At 55.1% G+C, this 15,500-nt stretch overlaps 1 protein-coding gene across 1 annotated transcript in view; it reads left to right on the top strand.

Moving 5' to 3' along the window:
* Window positions 1-956: 956 nt before the first annotated feature.
* Window positions 957-15,500, top strand: part of Igsf21 (immunoglobin superfamily member 21) — a 228,002-nt gene continuing 213,458 nt past the window's right edge. The window contains exon 1 of the mRNA XM_052175724.1: window positions 957-1,026. Coding sequence (XP_052031684.1) covers window positions 957-1,026 — 70 coding nt within the window. The remainder of the gene's footprint in view (window positions 1,027-15,500) is intronic.

Below are 15,500 nucleotides of genomic sequence, written 5' to 3'. Positions count from 1 at the left end.
CTGTACTGCACGGGGCGCGGACTGAAGGGTAGCCCTTATTTGTGGAACGCTGAAGCCCTGGAGCCCCTAAAGAGAGCGTTCATAGGTGTCCAAGCCAGCCCTGAAGACTCACATCCCTCCGGGGAAAGCGTCTCTCTCCTGGAGGGAGGAAGGGTGCTTGCATCCACCAAGCCGAGAAAAGGGGCGTCCAGGGACACGGCCAGGTGGAGGGGGGTGGGAGGATTCGGGTGGAGCGAAGCATGGTGTGTGTGTGTGTATGGGAGGATGCGGCTCACAAGCAAGCAGTTGTGATGTGACTGGGGAGGGGGGAGAGCAGAGGGTAGAAGCCGAGGGGGAGGGGGCGAGTTCTCCTCTCTGCAATAAATCGGCTTAGCGGACGAGAGCCGAACAGCCCAGAACGGATTAAAGAAAAGTCTGTAGAATACGGCAGCGAGCGCAGCGCGGGGGGCGGGGGGCGGGGGCGGGGCGGCAGGGAAGGAGGGAGAGGAGGGGGCGCGAGAAGAGCGAGCGCGGGGCAGAGCGCGGCGGCGCGGGCAAGAGCTTCGGCTCCAAACTCCGCCGCTGCCGCCACGGATCCGACTCCGGCCGCCGTGGGCGCCGCTCGCAGCCGACCAGCCAGGAGCAGCTGAGCGCCCCAGCCAGGTCCGGTGCAGCCCAGAGCAGCCAGTGCGTCTGGTGCATCCCGGAGCATCCTAGTACAGCCCAGAGTAGCCTGGTGGTGCATCCCGGAGCATCCCGGTACAGCCCAGGGCAGCCCCGGGTTAGCCTGCAGGCTGGGCCACGGTAGCATGGGGACCTCCCCGCGGCTCCTCTCGCCGCTCGTCACCGCCACGGCCGGCGGCCCGGGTCACGAGCGCTTCTGAGCCCATGGCGAGGGGACCCATCGCCGCAACCGCGATCGCCGCCGCCGCCGCAGCCGCCGCCGCCTCGGCCAGCGCCGTCAGCTCCCGGGCACCATGCGAGCTGCTCCAAGCCTCCGCCGCGCTTCCTGCCTGCTGCTCACCGCGATCCTGGACCTGGCGCGCGGTGAGTGTGCGGGCGCCCGCGGGAGCCCGGGGCCGGGAGATGCGCGCGGGGACCGAGAAGGGCGCGGGCCCGGGTGGCTCTGGGAGTCTCGGGCTGTAGACACAGTCCAGGAGGGCTTCTGTGCAGCGAAGCTTGGCAAGAGAGGATAGATCTTTTGGATAAAGCCCTCGTGGGTCTGTGCCAGTGTGTGTGTGTGTGTGTGTGTGTGTGTGTGTGTGTGTGTGTGATGTCTTTGTTGGGTCTGTGAGTGTCCGAGAATCAGCTATGTGAGGAGAGGGCACGGGAGTACATTTTTACATGCGTCTGTGTGATGGCGTGTGGGTCTCTGTGTGTGAGAGGGGTAACAGAGAGTCTAGATCAGTTTACATGGAGAGGTGAGAGAGAAAGTCTGAGTGTTTGGGGGTGTGAACTCCTTCATGAGGGTAAGTGTGTGAGCGTCGCTGCAGGCGTGAGCCTGTTAAGGAAAGGGTGTCTGAGGTGTGGCGGTTCGCGCCGATCCCGGGTGTGCTTGCTGGTCTCTAGAGAGCTGAGAGACAGCCGGTGACTGTATTTCTGTTATAGCTAGGCAGGAGGAGTGCACCGACCTACACGTGGAAGTACTGGGCTTCAGGTCCTAGAAGCTTTCGGTCTGGGAGCAGGTGCGGATGAAGAGAACTTGGGTGTCTGGTGGACAGGGAACTGTGGTCACATCTGAGGCTGGAGGGGGTCCAACAGTATGACTCGTGCCTGTGTGTGCCCCGCATGGGCTTGGTCACGGGCTAGGCTGAACCAGATGGAAGGAAACTGGAGCTCAAAGGCTCGCCCAGAACCAGCAGTGCGGGGCAGTTCTAGAGTGCCTGGTTGGGGCTGCCTGGGAGGAGGGGCATCCTACACAGCGCTGCCCTCTGGTGGGTCTTAAATGATGTGGAAGTCGAACTTGACGCCCCAGTGCTTTCCCGGCAGGGAACAGGGGGCAGATGCCAGCCCAGCAGGGCGGAGGCAGGGCCAACAGAGTCATAGGTGGGAAATCCAGAGGGCGGGGCGGGGGTGGGGGTTGGGGGGGCTCCTTCTCCAGGTCAATTTACAACCAACTACCGGTGTTGAAATCAGAGCAGAGCTGGGAGGTGGGAGAGGGTTAGGCATTGTCTCAGGTGAAGCCTTGGCCTCTGTCCCATTTCGGCCGTGGTGGAGGGTCAGTTCTTGTCCCGCATACTGAGAAAAACCTATTTGAGCTTTGATATTGTCCTCTAAGGGGCATGCCTCTAAAATAACCTACACCCTTCAACTGCCTAAGTCTTTGAAGAGAGCTTGGTCCGCTGACGGGAGAATTTGAGCCTTGGGAGGTGGTCTTGTAGGCAGTGGGGGAGGGGCTAGCGTGACCCAAAGGAAAGTCAGGCAGATACTCTGTCCCTTCTACCCTCTCTGGGTGCAAACACTTTCTGAAGTCTATCAAATTTCGCTGTAACTTTGGGGACAAGAGCTCCCTCTTTGAGATGGATGTCTCTAGAGGGGAAGATTCTAAGTGGGAGGATCTGGGTTCCAGCGCCACCGAGAAGACACTAACTAGGCTTTGTGGAAAGGCACTGGAGCCCTCACCTGGACGCTGCAGGGAGCGGGATTGGGGGTTGGGGACCGAACGGGAAGCACCCCCTTTTCTCAACCTGGGATGCGCATGGTGTAACGAAGTGGGGGGAGGGGAGGGGACCGGGTAGGGAACCCCGACTGCGTCAGGAGGACCCCATCGCGCCTGAGCAGTAAGCCCCAATCTGTGGCTTGGCTGCGGAGAGCTTTTCCGGCGCCTCAGAGCTTTTGACTCGGCTCGCCAGCTTCTGCAGGCTGCGGGGAAGGCTTGCTCCAGGCGCCGGGCTGAACGCGTGGAACCAGGGCACGTGGGTGGGGGTACATGCCTCCTCTCAGCTTCGCAGGCCCAGATCCCGGACTCGAAACTTTGTGCATGGCGCAGGGACCCCCGAGGCGCCCAAGGCTCCTCTCCTCTATAGAGGTGCGAAATCCTCAGGGTGGGATCCAGGTTTCCTTTTCAAGCTAGATGCCACCGTGCGAGGTGGGAGCAAGAGGAAGAGTCCGCGCGAGCGTGACGGGTGGGCTGGGCCGGAGGAGGGCGCCCTTCCTGCAGGCGGCGGCGATGCACACGGTCTGTGCACCTGGCGTAGCTTGGAGGAGCCAACCAGCCGGGGGATGCCGAAGAAGAGATGGGAGGGTGGATTCAGGCATCGCACCCAGAAACTCACTGGCCTTCGTCGAGAGGGGACACAGTCACTGCTGCGGGAGGGGTACGACCAGTGTGGTGGCAGAGCAAAAGAGCAACTCACCCTTTGCGGCACTCCCGTACCCCACTCCCTACCACCAGGCTCTCCCAAGAAAGCCCGTTTCTCTAAGTCTCCGACGTGACCAGTTCGGACTCCCCGAACTGGGCACTAGGAAGCTGCACATTTGAACTTGCGCAGTGACCCTAAAGAGAGAAAGTGCGCCCGGCTGAGGAGGGAGATGGAGAGGAGGCTCTTTGGACTTGCCTGGCTACACTCTGAAGCAGTCTCCACTGAAAGCAGTGGGCTCTGGGAAGACCTAATTAGAGCTAAAGGGGTCCAGAGATCTGGCCTGGCGGATCCCGTGCTGGGGAGCGGGGAGAGGTGGGGTGCTGGGGGGAGGGATCGAGGGGGTGGGACGGGCCTGCAAGCACCTGTTCTGCAGCTGGGTGTCGTCAGGTCTGGTAGACGATGGTCCTCTCTCCGTGCTGTCTAAGCCCTGCCGCTTGGGGGCACCACACTCCTCCGTGCCTCTACGTCCACCACAGGGGACTGAATGAGGCCTGGCTCTCTCACCGGTCCACGTCCCCGTGGCTCCGCCCCTTTACAAACCACGCCCCCTCACACCCAAGACCATTTTCCTGGAAGATCGAACTTATATAATTGGGGCTTTTCAGTTAGGTTTAGAGTGACTTTCCGCTTCGGGGGGCCACTGAATTTTGTGACTTTTATCTCTACCCCTAGTATCCCAGATCCTTGGGCAGGGAGCTATGCAGTTGCTCTGCCCTAGAGGTCAGTGTCCAGAGCTGGAATAGTCTTTGTTCACGGTTGTTTTTTTGTTTGTTTGCTTGTTTGTTTGTTTTTTAAAGCGATCCAAGACCACTCCCTTCCTGGAATTGGGTGGTGTTTTGAATTTGGGCTTTTCTCTTCCAAAGCTTCCATTGTATTAAAGTGTCCTCATTTCCACGGCAAGATGGCTTTATAAACCTATTGTTACAGATTGGGACACTGAGGCTCCTCTCTTCAGTCCCAGGCAAGCAGAGCTCCTTCTAGCTCCCTCCTGGCCTTGCCCGGGGAATGTCTTTCCATTGTTCCCTCTGGCAGCAGACTTCCAAGTGTGCAGGCCAAGGCTGCCTGCCAGGGGCCCTCAGGATGCCTGGCTCTCCTGACTGATGCTTACAGCCCCGCCCCACGGGAGGTGGGTCCTTTGCGGAGTGGAGGAAGGAGTGGTGAGCTCTCCAGCCACGCGCTGTTTTTCTTTCATGGTTCCTTTAACACTTATTCCGTCTCTGAGACATAAAATTAGTCTTGTTTTGCAGAGGACGTAACTGAGACTCTGGGGAGTTAAGGGACTGCCAAAGTCACCCAGTCAGTAAGGGGTGAGCAGGGGTCAGCACCGTGCTGACTCCAGCCCAGGCTCTGCCTCCTGGGAAGACTGGCCCTCCCCCTCCCTCCCCCATCCTCCCCCCCTTCCCTCCCCCTCCCTCCCCCATCCTCCCTCCCCTCCCTCCCCGGACCCCGCCCTGAGGGTGACTGAGGATCCAGGTCTCAGTGTGCACACCTCATCCTTCATCAAACCCAAGGTGACAGGATTGTTCAGTGTGTGCTCATCTGCACAGATGGGAGAGGGCGTGTCCCTGGTAGACGCTGTCATCGGTAAGAAAATCAGTGGGCATCTGCTGGGGGCAGGGTGTTATCTGAGAAGAGAAGGGCCAACAGGCATGACCTCATCCCACTGTGTGTGGGTTTGTGTGTGTGTGTGTGTGTGTGTATGTGTGTGTAGACATGTTCCCGAAGAGATGAAGGTCTCTCTCATTCTTCTTTTCCCTCCCTTCCCCTCCCTTCTTTTCCCTCCCCTCCCCCTCCCTTCCTTTCCCTTCCCTTACTTCCCTCTCTCATTCCTTTCCTTTGCCTTCCCTCCCTTCCCTTCCCATCCTTCCTGAATGTTTTCCTCCCATCCCTTCACACCTGTCTCATACCCTCCCCCTCCCCTCCCTTCCCTTCCTTTCCCTCCCCTCCCCTCTCTCCCCTCCCTCTTACCCCTTACCTTCCCTCCCTCCCCTCCCTCTCCTTCCCCTCCCCCTCCCTCTCCTTCCATTCCTTCCCCTCCCCCTCTCTCCCTCCCTTCCCTTCCTTTCTCTCCTCTTCCCTCCCTCCCCTTCCTCTCCTCTCTTACCTCCCCTCCCTCCCCTTCCTCCCATCTCCCTCCCTCTCCTTCCATTCCTTCCCCCCTCCCCCCTTTCTCCCCTCCCCTCCCTTTCCCTTCCTTTCTCTCCCCATTCTTTAAAACAGCCACAAACGGCTAATCTTCTCTGTGAGTAGAGACTTGGAGTCTCTTCTCGGCCTGGGCCTGAAGCAGTCAGCACACAGCCACACTGTCCTCCTGGGAGGCAGATGCAGCCACTTGGCACATGTGCTAAGGGTGCTGGGCCTTCCATTTCAACCACAGATGGTGACTCCTGTGGTGTCACCCCTAGGAGGTGCCCCCTTTTAGGAATAAGTTCCAGGGAGCAAACAGGGTGTCCGGCCTCTTGTGTATGCTTCCAGTGGGTCAGAGGCAAGAGGGAGGAGCTTATTCCCCAAGGTCTGCTGTCTGGTCAAAGTTCTGCAGAAGCCTCTCCTGGACGCTAGCTCGGACAGGAGGCAGCAGAGAAACGACAGGACGGAGTCCTGAAGTGTGGGCTCGTCTCAGCCAGGGAAGGAAGCTGTCATGTCTGCCAGGCCTCTCTCCACTCCTAGGTACACAGAGCTTCTCTCACTTTGACTAGACACGCGCCTCTTGAGCTGGACTTGTTCAGAGGTGACTGGTTTCCAGACTGCATGTTAGTAAGGGAGCCGAGCCTCCTTGGGTTGCATGACTCCAGCCAGAGCTGCTCCCCGACATACTCGGGTGTCTCTAGGGGAGAACTGGCCTCAGAGACAGGCAGCTGTGGCCCTCAGGTAAGACCTCAGACATTAGATGCTCTCTGGAACCCGAACAGTCTTCAGAGTCAAGAAGACAGAGAGAGAGAGAGAGAGAGAGAGAGAGAGAGAGAACCACTCTCCTTGCCAATGAGGCCCTCAGAAGCTGCCCTCTGCCATTTCCAAGGCCTGGTGTTGAGGAGATCTGCCTCTCAGGGAGGGGCTGAGATGGAGCCAGTTAGAGCATTTGATAGCCTGAGGGTTCTGGTGTGGTGGGGAGGTCCCTGTGTTAGCCACAGTCCCCTCTGAGCACATCCAGCTCAAGAGGCGGGTGTTGGGTGGAGACCTCCCCAGTCTCCTCCTCAGCCCCTCTGAAACTGGAATCCGTGTCAACTTCCTGCGAAGAACAGCAGTGGACCCTGTTCATGAAACAGGATTACACTGCTCCCAGTCACACTGGGAAGACCGTGTGCTGTCCACTGGCTGGAGGTAGTTGGCCCCGTGCCTGTGATCCTTCTTTCCCTGGAGGCCAAGCCCCACTGAGTGCTGTCTGAGACCCACACCATCACCTCTGCTGGGTGGGACGGGGTGGGGCAGGGGAATGACTTGTTTGTCTCTGTTCATTATTGTGTCTTATCCTAGCATGTAGTGGGTGCTCAGGCACAGGGCTATTTGGATCAATAAGTCACCTATAATGCTTAGATACTCATGTCCTGGCTTAGAGGACCTAGCAGGCAGCTTTCTGTTTCCATAAAAGGGCCTGAGAAGGTTTGCAGCTTGTGTGGTTGAACTGGATTTACCAGCAAACTTCCTGGTAACAAAAGCCTTCTGCTCTTGGGACAACAGGCTCCCTTGCAGAAGGCTGGTGGGTCATCGGAGTGGTCAGATGAATGAAAGATTTCGTCCCTGGGCCTGGCTTGTCTCCTGGTGCTGCTCTCTCCACCACCCCTATTGGTGAGATGGGTGTCCATTTTGAAGACTAGGCTATGCGGTTTGGGTAGCACCTGTGTCCTACCCAAGGCTACCCTGCAACAAGAAGGCAGGCTTCCCCCCTCCCCCCAGGCATCTCTCTACCTGTCCCTCCTTAGCTCTGAATTACTGATGAGAAACTGGATGTGCTGGGCACACTGACATCCAGAAGTGGTCAGCGCTATAACCAGGGCTCCAGAAGAACCATCTGGAAAATGCTAGTCAGGACAGCTAGGCCTGCTGGCTCCGCCTCCATCTCTTCCCTAAGGCCCAGTGCTCAGCGGCCATGGGCTCCGGTCTCTATCTGAACTGGGCTCAGAGAAGGCCTCTGCCTGGCACAGTATACCTGGGCTTCTCACTGCCTACCTCGGTCTTAGCTTCTTCATCTTTTAAAAAGCAAGAGCCAGGGACAGAGGGGTGGCTCAGTCAGAGTGTTGGCCTAGCATGCACCAGCAGGCCGGCGTAGTTTGAGGCAGGTGTGGGCTGCAGGAGATCCTGCTTCACATAAATAAACATAAACAACTAAAAAGCAGGGGCTGGAGGAATGGTGAGATTTTTATACGACGTACTCCCCATGCATTGGGCTGGGGGGAGGGAGGGGGTCCGGAAGTCTCCCACAGGCTGCACGGACCCACCCATCTATCACTTGCCCCCCTTGCAAGCTGACTTTGCATCTATCAGCAGATGCCCTCCACTAATAACAGCTACCTCAGACGCAAAGGGACCTTTATGGAGGATCCCGAGGGTGGGGACAACCCGCATAGCACTGCCTGGCTTGAAAACAGTCAGAGAGAGTAAACCATTCAACAGGCAACGCAGGGACGGCCTGGAGACGGGAGAGCTCGTTCAGGAAGGCTTTGAGGATGACAGCACAGCCGAGTCCATGAGTGCTCTTGGTCAAGGGGTTGGCACAGGGTCATACCCAGCCTCAAATTGCTAAGAATGTGGCTAGACATGAAATTATCGAGTAAAGTCTTAAGAGGGTGTGTGTGTGTGTGTGTGTGATATTTTACTGCAATGTCTTTCACTGTCGAGACGTTAGACATGCCTGATAGGCATCCAAGAAAGATGGAAGAACAGAATTATACCACTGAGCCTGGGAAGGGGCATTAGATTGTGAGGATGGGTGGCAGCTGGAGCCTTGTATTAGCCAGGCCTGGGATCTGGTCAGTACTTGGAACCTGGGAGCCAAAGTGAGTTTAGCCCTGTATCTGGGGGCTCTGTGGAACCTCCGCTGGGTGATGAATGATTGTTGGGGCTCCCCAGAGATGAGGTACCCTACCCTTCAGGGACTGCCCATGGCTCCCAATATTCTGACTGGGAGCTTCCATGGCCGCACAGTCCAAACCAGAGCCAAGATTGATGGCTGGCTGTGGAGAAAATTCTACATCTCTAGAAGGCACTGGACTGCTCAGGTCTTGGCTTCAACATGTGCCCCAATGGCAGCAGTCATCACTCTGAGCCTCGGTTTCTCCTAAGGCACAAATCGGGGAGGGCTGCTGGGACAGGCATGTCAGGTGACAGGAGGGAGCCCGTGTGTAGGTCAGGTGTGTGTAGGTCAGGTGTGTGAGGTGCGGGATGCTGTATCCACAAGCTCCGCCCACAAGCTCCGCCCAGTGAGTGCGCAGACAAGGTGAAGCAGTACAGACCCAGCTGGCATTGTAAAGAACCTACTAAGTTCCAAACTCTTGGAGCTGCAGGGTGCTGGAGTCGGAGGAGAGGGGAGGTTTCTGTTCTCCTCACTGTTTTGTTTTTATTTTGTATATTTTACTTATTTCGGGACTCAAGGCCTGGTGTGTGATAGGTGACTGATCTTCTGAGCTTCGCCTCCTACAACACTTTTTGTTATTATTATTGTCTTGTTGTTGTTGTTGCTTAGATGGAATCTATCTATGGAGCCCTGGCTGTCCTAGAGCTTCTTAGTGTAGACCAAGCTGGGTTCAAACTCACAGAGATCCTCCTGCCTCTGCCTCCTGAGTGCTGGGAATGAAGGCATGCTCCACCATACCTAGACCTTTTTCTTTTTCATACAGGGGTTGAGTAAATTGCTTCTGCTGGCCTTGAGTTTGCACAATCCTCCTGCCTCAGCCTCTCAGTAAGCTGGACCCTAGAGCACCTGACCCGGCTTGTCCCCCCTGTTTATAACATGAACCCGGAGGCAAGCGATAGGAAGGCCTGTTTTGTAAGCGCATATAGGCACATGTAGGGTGAAGCAGAGATGGGGGAGGGGCATGTTCCAGTTTCCCATGCCTGAAGAGCCCAGTGTGAAGAGTTGTGGGGTTTTCTAGAGCTTGGTGGGGATTTGGCAGCACATGGCACGCGGGGGGGGGGGGGGGGGGGACTAGTGTGGGCAGTCCCCAGCCTCATAAATCACATGAGCCACCAGAGGGTAAGGCGTCTGAGCTGCTGGGTGTGGTCCTTTCCCAGGCTGTCCCCTTTGCCCTTTTGTTTCTGTTTCAGCAGAGGCTCCTTTGGTGGCCTTGTTTGTCTCTAGTTCTGGACTCTGTCTCCCCAGCCGGCTCCGTCTGTCCTTCCTTCCCTCTTGCTCACCTCACCCAAAAGAAAGGCATCTCTGGGCTGCCCTGGCATTTTTGCTGGGCTGGATGGGCAGCACAGAGGCTCTGGGGCACAAAGGCCAGGCAGGGGAAAGGCAGGGCGCTGGCAACGGCATTTGTAGCTGGCACTTGTGCCTCCTCGAGGGCCTGAGCCAGCCTGGCTGGTATTTCGTCAAGCAGAGATTCAAGCTATAGAATAGCCAAAGGCCAGGTGCCTAGCTCCGGAGAGCAGGTGAACAGCTGCTAATTGTCACTGGGCACCTACTGTCCCAGGCAGGGGCGGGAGGAGCACGGGAGGAGCTCGGTGGGGACAACAGTGATGGCCACTTCACAAAGACCTCTTTGTTCCCTTCTGCTGCTGAAAAGTGGGTCGCTACTTGCTGGGAGGGGGAGCGGTGTGGGTGGGGTGCGGGGGATGGGCCTGACGCCTGCTTGGGGAGCTCCAGGTGGGGTGAGGCAGAGGCTAGGCAACCTGTGTGGCGGCTCCTGAGGCTAGAGCTGTCTGAGAGGGCAGGGTAGGTGGCCCCTAGGCTAGCCTGAAGGGCAGGGAGTGGCTTCTTAGATCAGGAGCCAGCTAGATCTTCCCTCCCGTCCCTGTCTCCTCTCTGTCTCCTCCCCATGCAGTAGGTGAAGATAGAAGGGCTCCAGGACCAGGCACCATGTCGAGTTCTGGAAATCCAAAGGAGAATGCGTGGCTTGTTCTGGCCTTCCTGGGACTTAGAGTCTAGGGCCACAGGCGTTGGAAGCCATGGCTGTGGACCCAGAGAGACGGGTAGATACTTACTGTGCGATCCCCAGAACCTATGAGAAAGCCAGGGACTGTGTACACCCATAATCCCAGGACTGGGGGGAGGGAGGACAGGAGCAGGCAGATCCCAGGGGCTTGCTGATCTCACGGGTTAGCCTAAAGAGAGCCTCCCGGATCCTTGAGGAGCTGTGGAGAAGAAATTGAAAACAGACATCCCAGTATTAGCCCCTGGCTTCCACATGTGTCTGCATGGATTTTGGGGGATACAACTATACACACACAAATACACATGAATACACACAAATACACATATACATACATGCATACATACATACATACACACATACATATGTACGTACACACATGCACACACACAAACACATAAGGACATGCACACAAACATACATGCATACCAGCATACATATATACACACATATACATAAACATACACACATACACACAAATTCAAACACATCAACATGCACTATATACACGTATATACAAAGATACATATACACACATGCACACATATACATACATACATACACACATATGTACATACACACATACACACACAAACACACATATACATACATACATACATACATACACACGTACGTACACACACACATACACACGTACACACAAACACATAAGGACATGCGCACAAACACACATACATACCAGCATACATATATACACACATATACATAAACATACACATACACATATACACAAATTCAAACACATCAACATGCACTATACACACATAAATACAAAGATACATATACACACATGCACACATATACACAAACATAGATACACACACATGAATACACATGCACACAAATTCACACACATAGACATGCACAATACATACATACATATAAACATACATATACACACATGCACACATATACACCTACATACAAACTCACACTTAGACACATAAATATAAAGATAAACACTTAATAAAGTCTCTCAGTGTCCATGTAACAGAACTAATGAAATTTAGTCTCCACGTGGCCAGAGCGTCATAGGTGCTGGTGGCTGACAGCTGTGAGGGATTGTTCGTTTGTAGGGACATTTCTACCTCAGCAAGGCCCATGGGTGGGCGGGGCTGTGCTGTATTCCTTTGAAGTGGGGGCAGGTACTGCTTCTAAGCAGGTTGGGGCAGATGCTCTTGTATCTTTCCTTTTCCAGGCGGTCTTTCCCGGCCCAGGACAACACCTCAGGGGATGCAGCCACCTTGAGATGTCTGCCACCACCCTATAACCTCCCCGTTCAGCACAAAAGATAATAAGCCAGAAGCTGAGCTGGCCTGGGCTGGGCATGCTTGTTACCCTAGAACTCACTCGTGAGGCTGAGGCAGGGGGATTATGTGTCAGAGGCTATGCTGGGCTACACCGTGTAGCGGGGGCCCTATCTAAAAAGGACAGTGTTGCCTCAGTGGGGCCACAAGCCTTCCGTGAGCCAGAGGCCTGATGCTCCGGCTTGGATCTCTTTGCCAATGGTTCCTCAGTCTATTTAAAGCAACCTGTGTTGGCTTGCCATTTGGGGCCCTAATTTAAATTCTCTCTCTTTCTTTAAAGTGGCTTTATCTAAGTAAATAACGAGCAAGGGTAAAGAAAAATGTTAAATGCACCGGAGCAGGTGGCATGGATCAGGTTCTCTGTGGAGGCGGTGGTGGGCGGATCCGTGTGAGCCCCTGGGGAGGGAGGGAGGGAGGGAGCAACAGGCGTGGGCTTTGGGGGAACAGCCTGCATGCTCTGAGTGCCTCAGGGTAGCATGGGGACCAGGGCAGAGGCCATCTCAGGGTCGTTCATGCAGGGACTGGGTCCTCAGTAGCCTGGGGGAACCATGGAGGCCAGGAAGTCACCTGCATAGAAGCTGTCTGAGGGCAAGGTGGGCTGGGTTAGCCGGTACACACCCAGTAACAGCTGAATGTCCCGGGTCAGCCTCCCAGGTACTCGACACATAACCAACGGCAAGTGGGGGGCTAGAAAAGGGGAAATCATTTGAAATGTAAATAAAAAACATATCAAAGAAAAAAAAAGAAAAAAAAAGAGTGGGAGAAGTTGCCCACCCCTGTTCCCGCCTCAGTTTCCCCATTTGTCAGGGGAGAGGTGCTCTCTGTGAAAGCCTGATGTGATGGTAGTAGTGATGCGAGACAGGCTTGGTATGTTAATGCTAACATTAACAGACCCCTCCCCGTTGACAGCATCACAGGGACAGAGCCCCCCCTCCCCCCACCCTGTGACAGGTTTCCCCTGAGCCAGGACATCACAGTGTGTGCAAGGCTTCCACACTGGCCTGTGACAGGCTTTGCCACGTGTCTTTGCAACTCTGGATGCTCCCTGATCCCCGGCGGGCCATCCCACTGATAGATGACTTCACCTCAGGGTGCGCCGATTCCTCGTTCCCAGTCCATTTTCCACTCTGTTTCCCACAGAGATATTCTTTCTTCTTAGATCCATTCTGATCTTGTCTCCTCTCACATCCCCACCGGCTCTTGCCGCAAGCCACCCAAACCATATTCATCACCAACAGGCTCCAGCCTCACCACTCCAAGCAGGTGCTCCCCAGCCGATGCTACTCTTCCTGACAAGCGTGGGCAGGAGGGGAGAAAGCCCTCGAGTGAGCCAGTGAGGTGGCGTTACTTCCTGACTTTTTACAAGAATGTTCTCACTAGGAAGTAGCTGACCCCAAAGTCTCCTCTGAGAACATCCCACACCTGGCCACTCAGCTCCGTACCTCCTGACCCCCAGCTTCCCCATCTCAGCCCCTCCTCCACCCGCCCGAAGGTTCAAATTGACTTTGATGGCGGCTAATTTGGCCAGTTGAAACTCAGGAGAAGCTTATGCATGCCACGCTCGGGCGAAAATTGCCTTGACAAACGCCAGCAGCAATTTCTTCTCTGGCACCTTCTCTGAAGTGCTGGGGGGCAAGACGGAACTCCCCTGCCCCAGGCTGACTGGCGACTGTCCGTGCAACCAGCACTGCCGTTGGCTCTGCTTCTGAGTGGGCCCCTATCCCAGCCCTTGCCTCGCTTCCACCAACCCCTCCTGCCTCTGTGACCTGCGGGATCCTTTGGGACATCTGGTGCCACCTTCAGGACCAAGTTGTAGCAGGTGATATTTCCAAGCTATTACCTTTCCTGGGTACCAGACTGTTCAAACCGGTTAATAGGGACCCACTTTTGTGTCTTGTGAGTGTGTGCTGGCTGGTTTTGTGTGTCAACTTGACACAAGCTAGAGTTACCACAGAGAAAGGAGCCTCCCTTGAGGAAGGGCCTCCATGAGATCCAGCTGTAAGGCATTTTTTCAATTAGTGATCAATTCGGGAGTGCCCATTGTGGGTGGTGCTATCCCTGGGCTGGTCCTCCTGCCTTTTATAAGAAAGCAGGCTGAGCAAGCCAGGGAAAGCAAGCTTCCCCAGTCAGCAGCACCCTCCATGGCCTCTGCATCAGCTCCTGCCTCAAGTTCCTGCCCTGTGTGCATTCCTGTCCTGATTTCTTTTGGTGATTCCTTGCTTCTTGGTCATGTATGATATTTGTGCAGGAATACAAACCCTGATTAAGACAGTGACTGGGTCACTGTACACTCTCCTTGGGTAGAAAGCTAGGTCGTCCAAGAATCCCATTTCCCCAGGTATTGGGTGCTGGTGGATACTGCCTGCCTTGCACTCTGCTGGAGTAGCCAACCCAATAAGTCCGCTTTCCACAGCCTTTTTTCCTGGTACATCTGAACATACTGTTCTTCACATGATACATCGCTAAAAGTCATGTCGAAGAGACTCCGCTCATTCATTTGTCTTGCTCTGGGTATATTGTACACCTCACTAAACTGAGTGAATCATTTGTAGTTCATACTCAAACACTCGTGTGCCTGGCTTTCCAAGAGACAGTTTCTAATTGACCTGGGGTGGCTGCAGAGACCTTGAGAAGGACTGGTTTGTTGGGAAGCCCTCCCCCCCCCCGACCCCCGAGTCTGGGGGTCCTGAGCCCCAGGGAGTTGATGTCTATAAAACACCTCACACCTATACACTCTCATCTACTCTCTTGTAACACTGAAGGGAGAGTGGAACGGAGCAACCTGGGAGCCTTCCGCAGCAGAGTGTGGAAGACAACTGTCCCATCTGTGTCCACAAGAGCTCCTAGAGTCTCAGCTGGGACCCACGTTTTACAGATGGAAAAGCTGGCTTTGAGGGGTTAGGCCACTTTCTTGAGATACTGCAGTCTTCTGAGATGAAACATCTTTCCCCTCCATGCCCCTGCCCCTCCCCCCCATAGGATCCTTTTCAAGGGTGGATGTAAGAGAGAAAAGAGATACTCTAATACTGTGCATGCGCAGAGTGGAGGCCTGCCACTGGGTTGGGCCCTGTGCTTGGGCTGAGACTAAAGCTGGTTAAGACCGTTGTTCACAAGTGGACATAGACTCATGGGCCAATGATTGCTATTAGAAATTCTGAAGTGGGAGGGGCCACCGAGTCCATGGGGGGCACAGGCTGGGGAAGTCACTGATGTACATGCCAGCCAAAGAGTGCTACGGAGGAGATTCTCACATAGACCCTAGTGATGCTACGTAACCTTGCCCCCTCCCAGGTTATCTCTGATTGGTGAATAAAGATGCCTACAGCCTATAGATGGGCAGAAGAGAGGTAGGCAGGTGTCTTAGTCAGGGTTTCTATTCCTGCACAAACATCATGACCAAGAAGCAAGCTGGGGAGGAAAGGGTTTATTCAGCTTACACTTCCACACAGCTGTTCATCACCAAAGGAAGTCAGGACTGGAACTCAAGCAGGCCAGGAAGCAGGAGCTTATGCAGAGGCCATGGAGGGATGTTTCTTACTGGCTTGCTTCCCCTGGCTTGCTCAACTTGCTCTGTTACAGAACCCAAGACCACCAGCCCAGGGGTGGCACCACCCACAATGGGCCCTCCCAACCCTGATCACTAATTGAGAAAATGCCCCACAGCTGGATCTCATGGAGGCACTTCCCCAACTGAAACTCCTTTCTCTGTGATAACTTCAGCCTATGTCAAGTTGTCACAAAACCAG

This window comes from Apodemus sylvaticus, chromosome 3, assembly GCF_947179515.1.
Source record: "Apodemus sylvaticus chromosome 3, mApoSyl1.1, whole genome shotgun sequence".
In the NCBI taxonomy this organism is placed as follows: Eukaryota; Metazoa; Chordata; class Mammalia; order Rodentia; family Muridae; genus Apodemus; species Apodemus sylvaticus.
The sequence above is the reverse complement of the archived record's forward strand: the minus strand, read 5'-3'. Positions and strand labels throughout refer to the sequence as shown.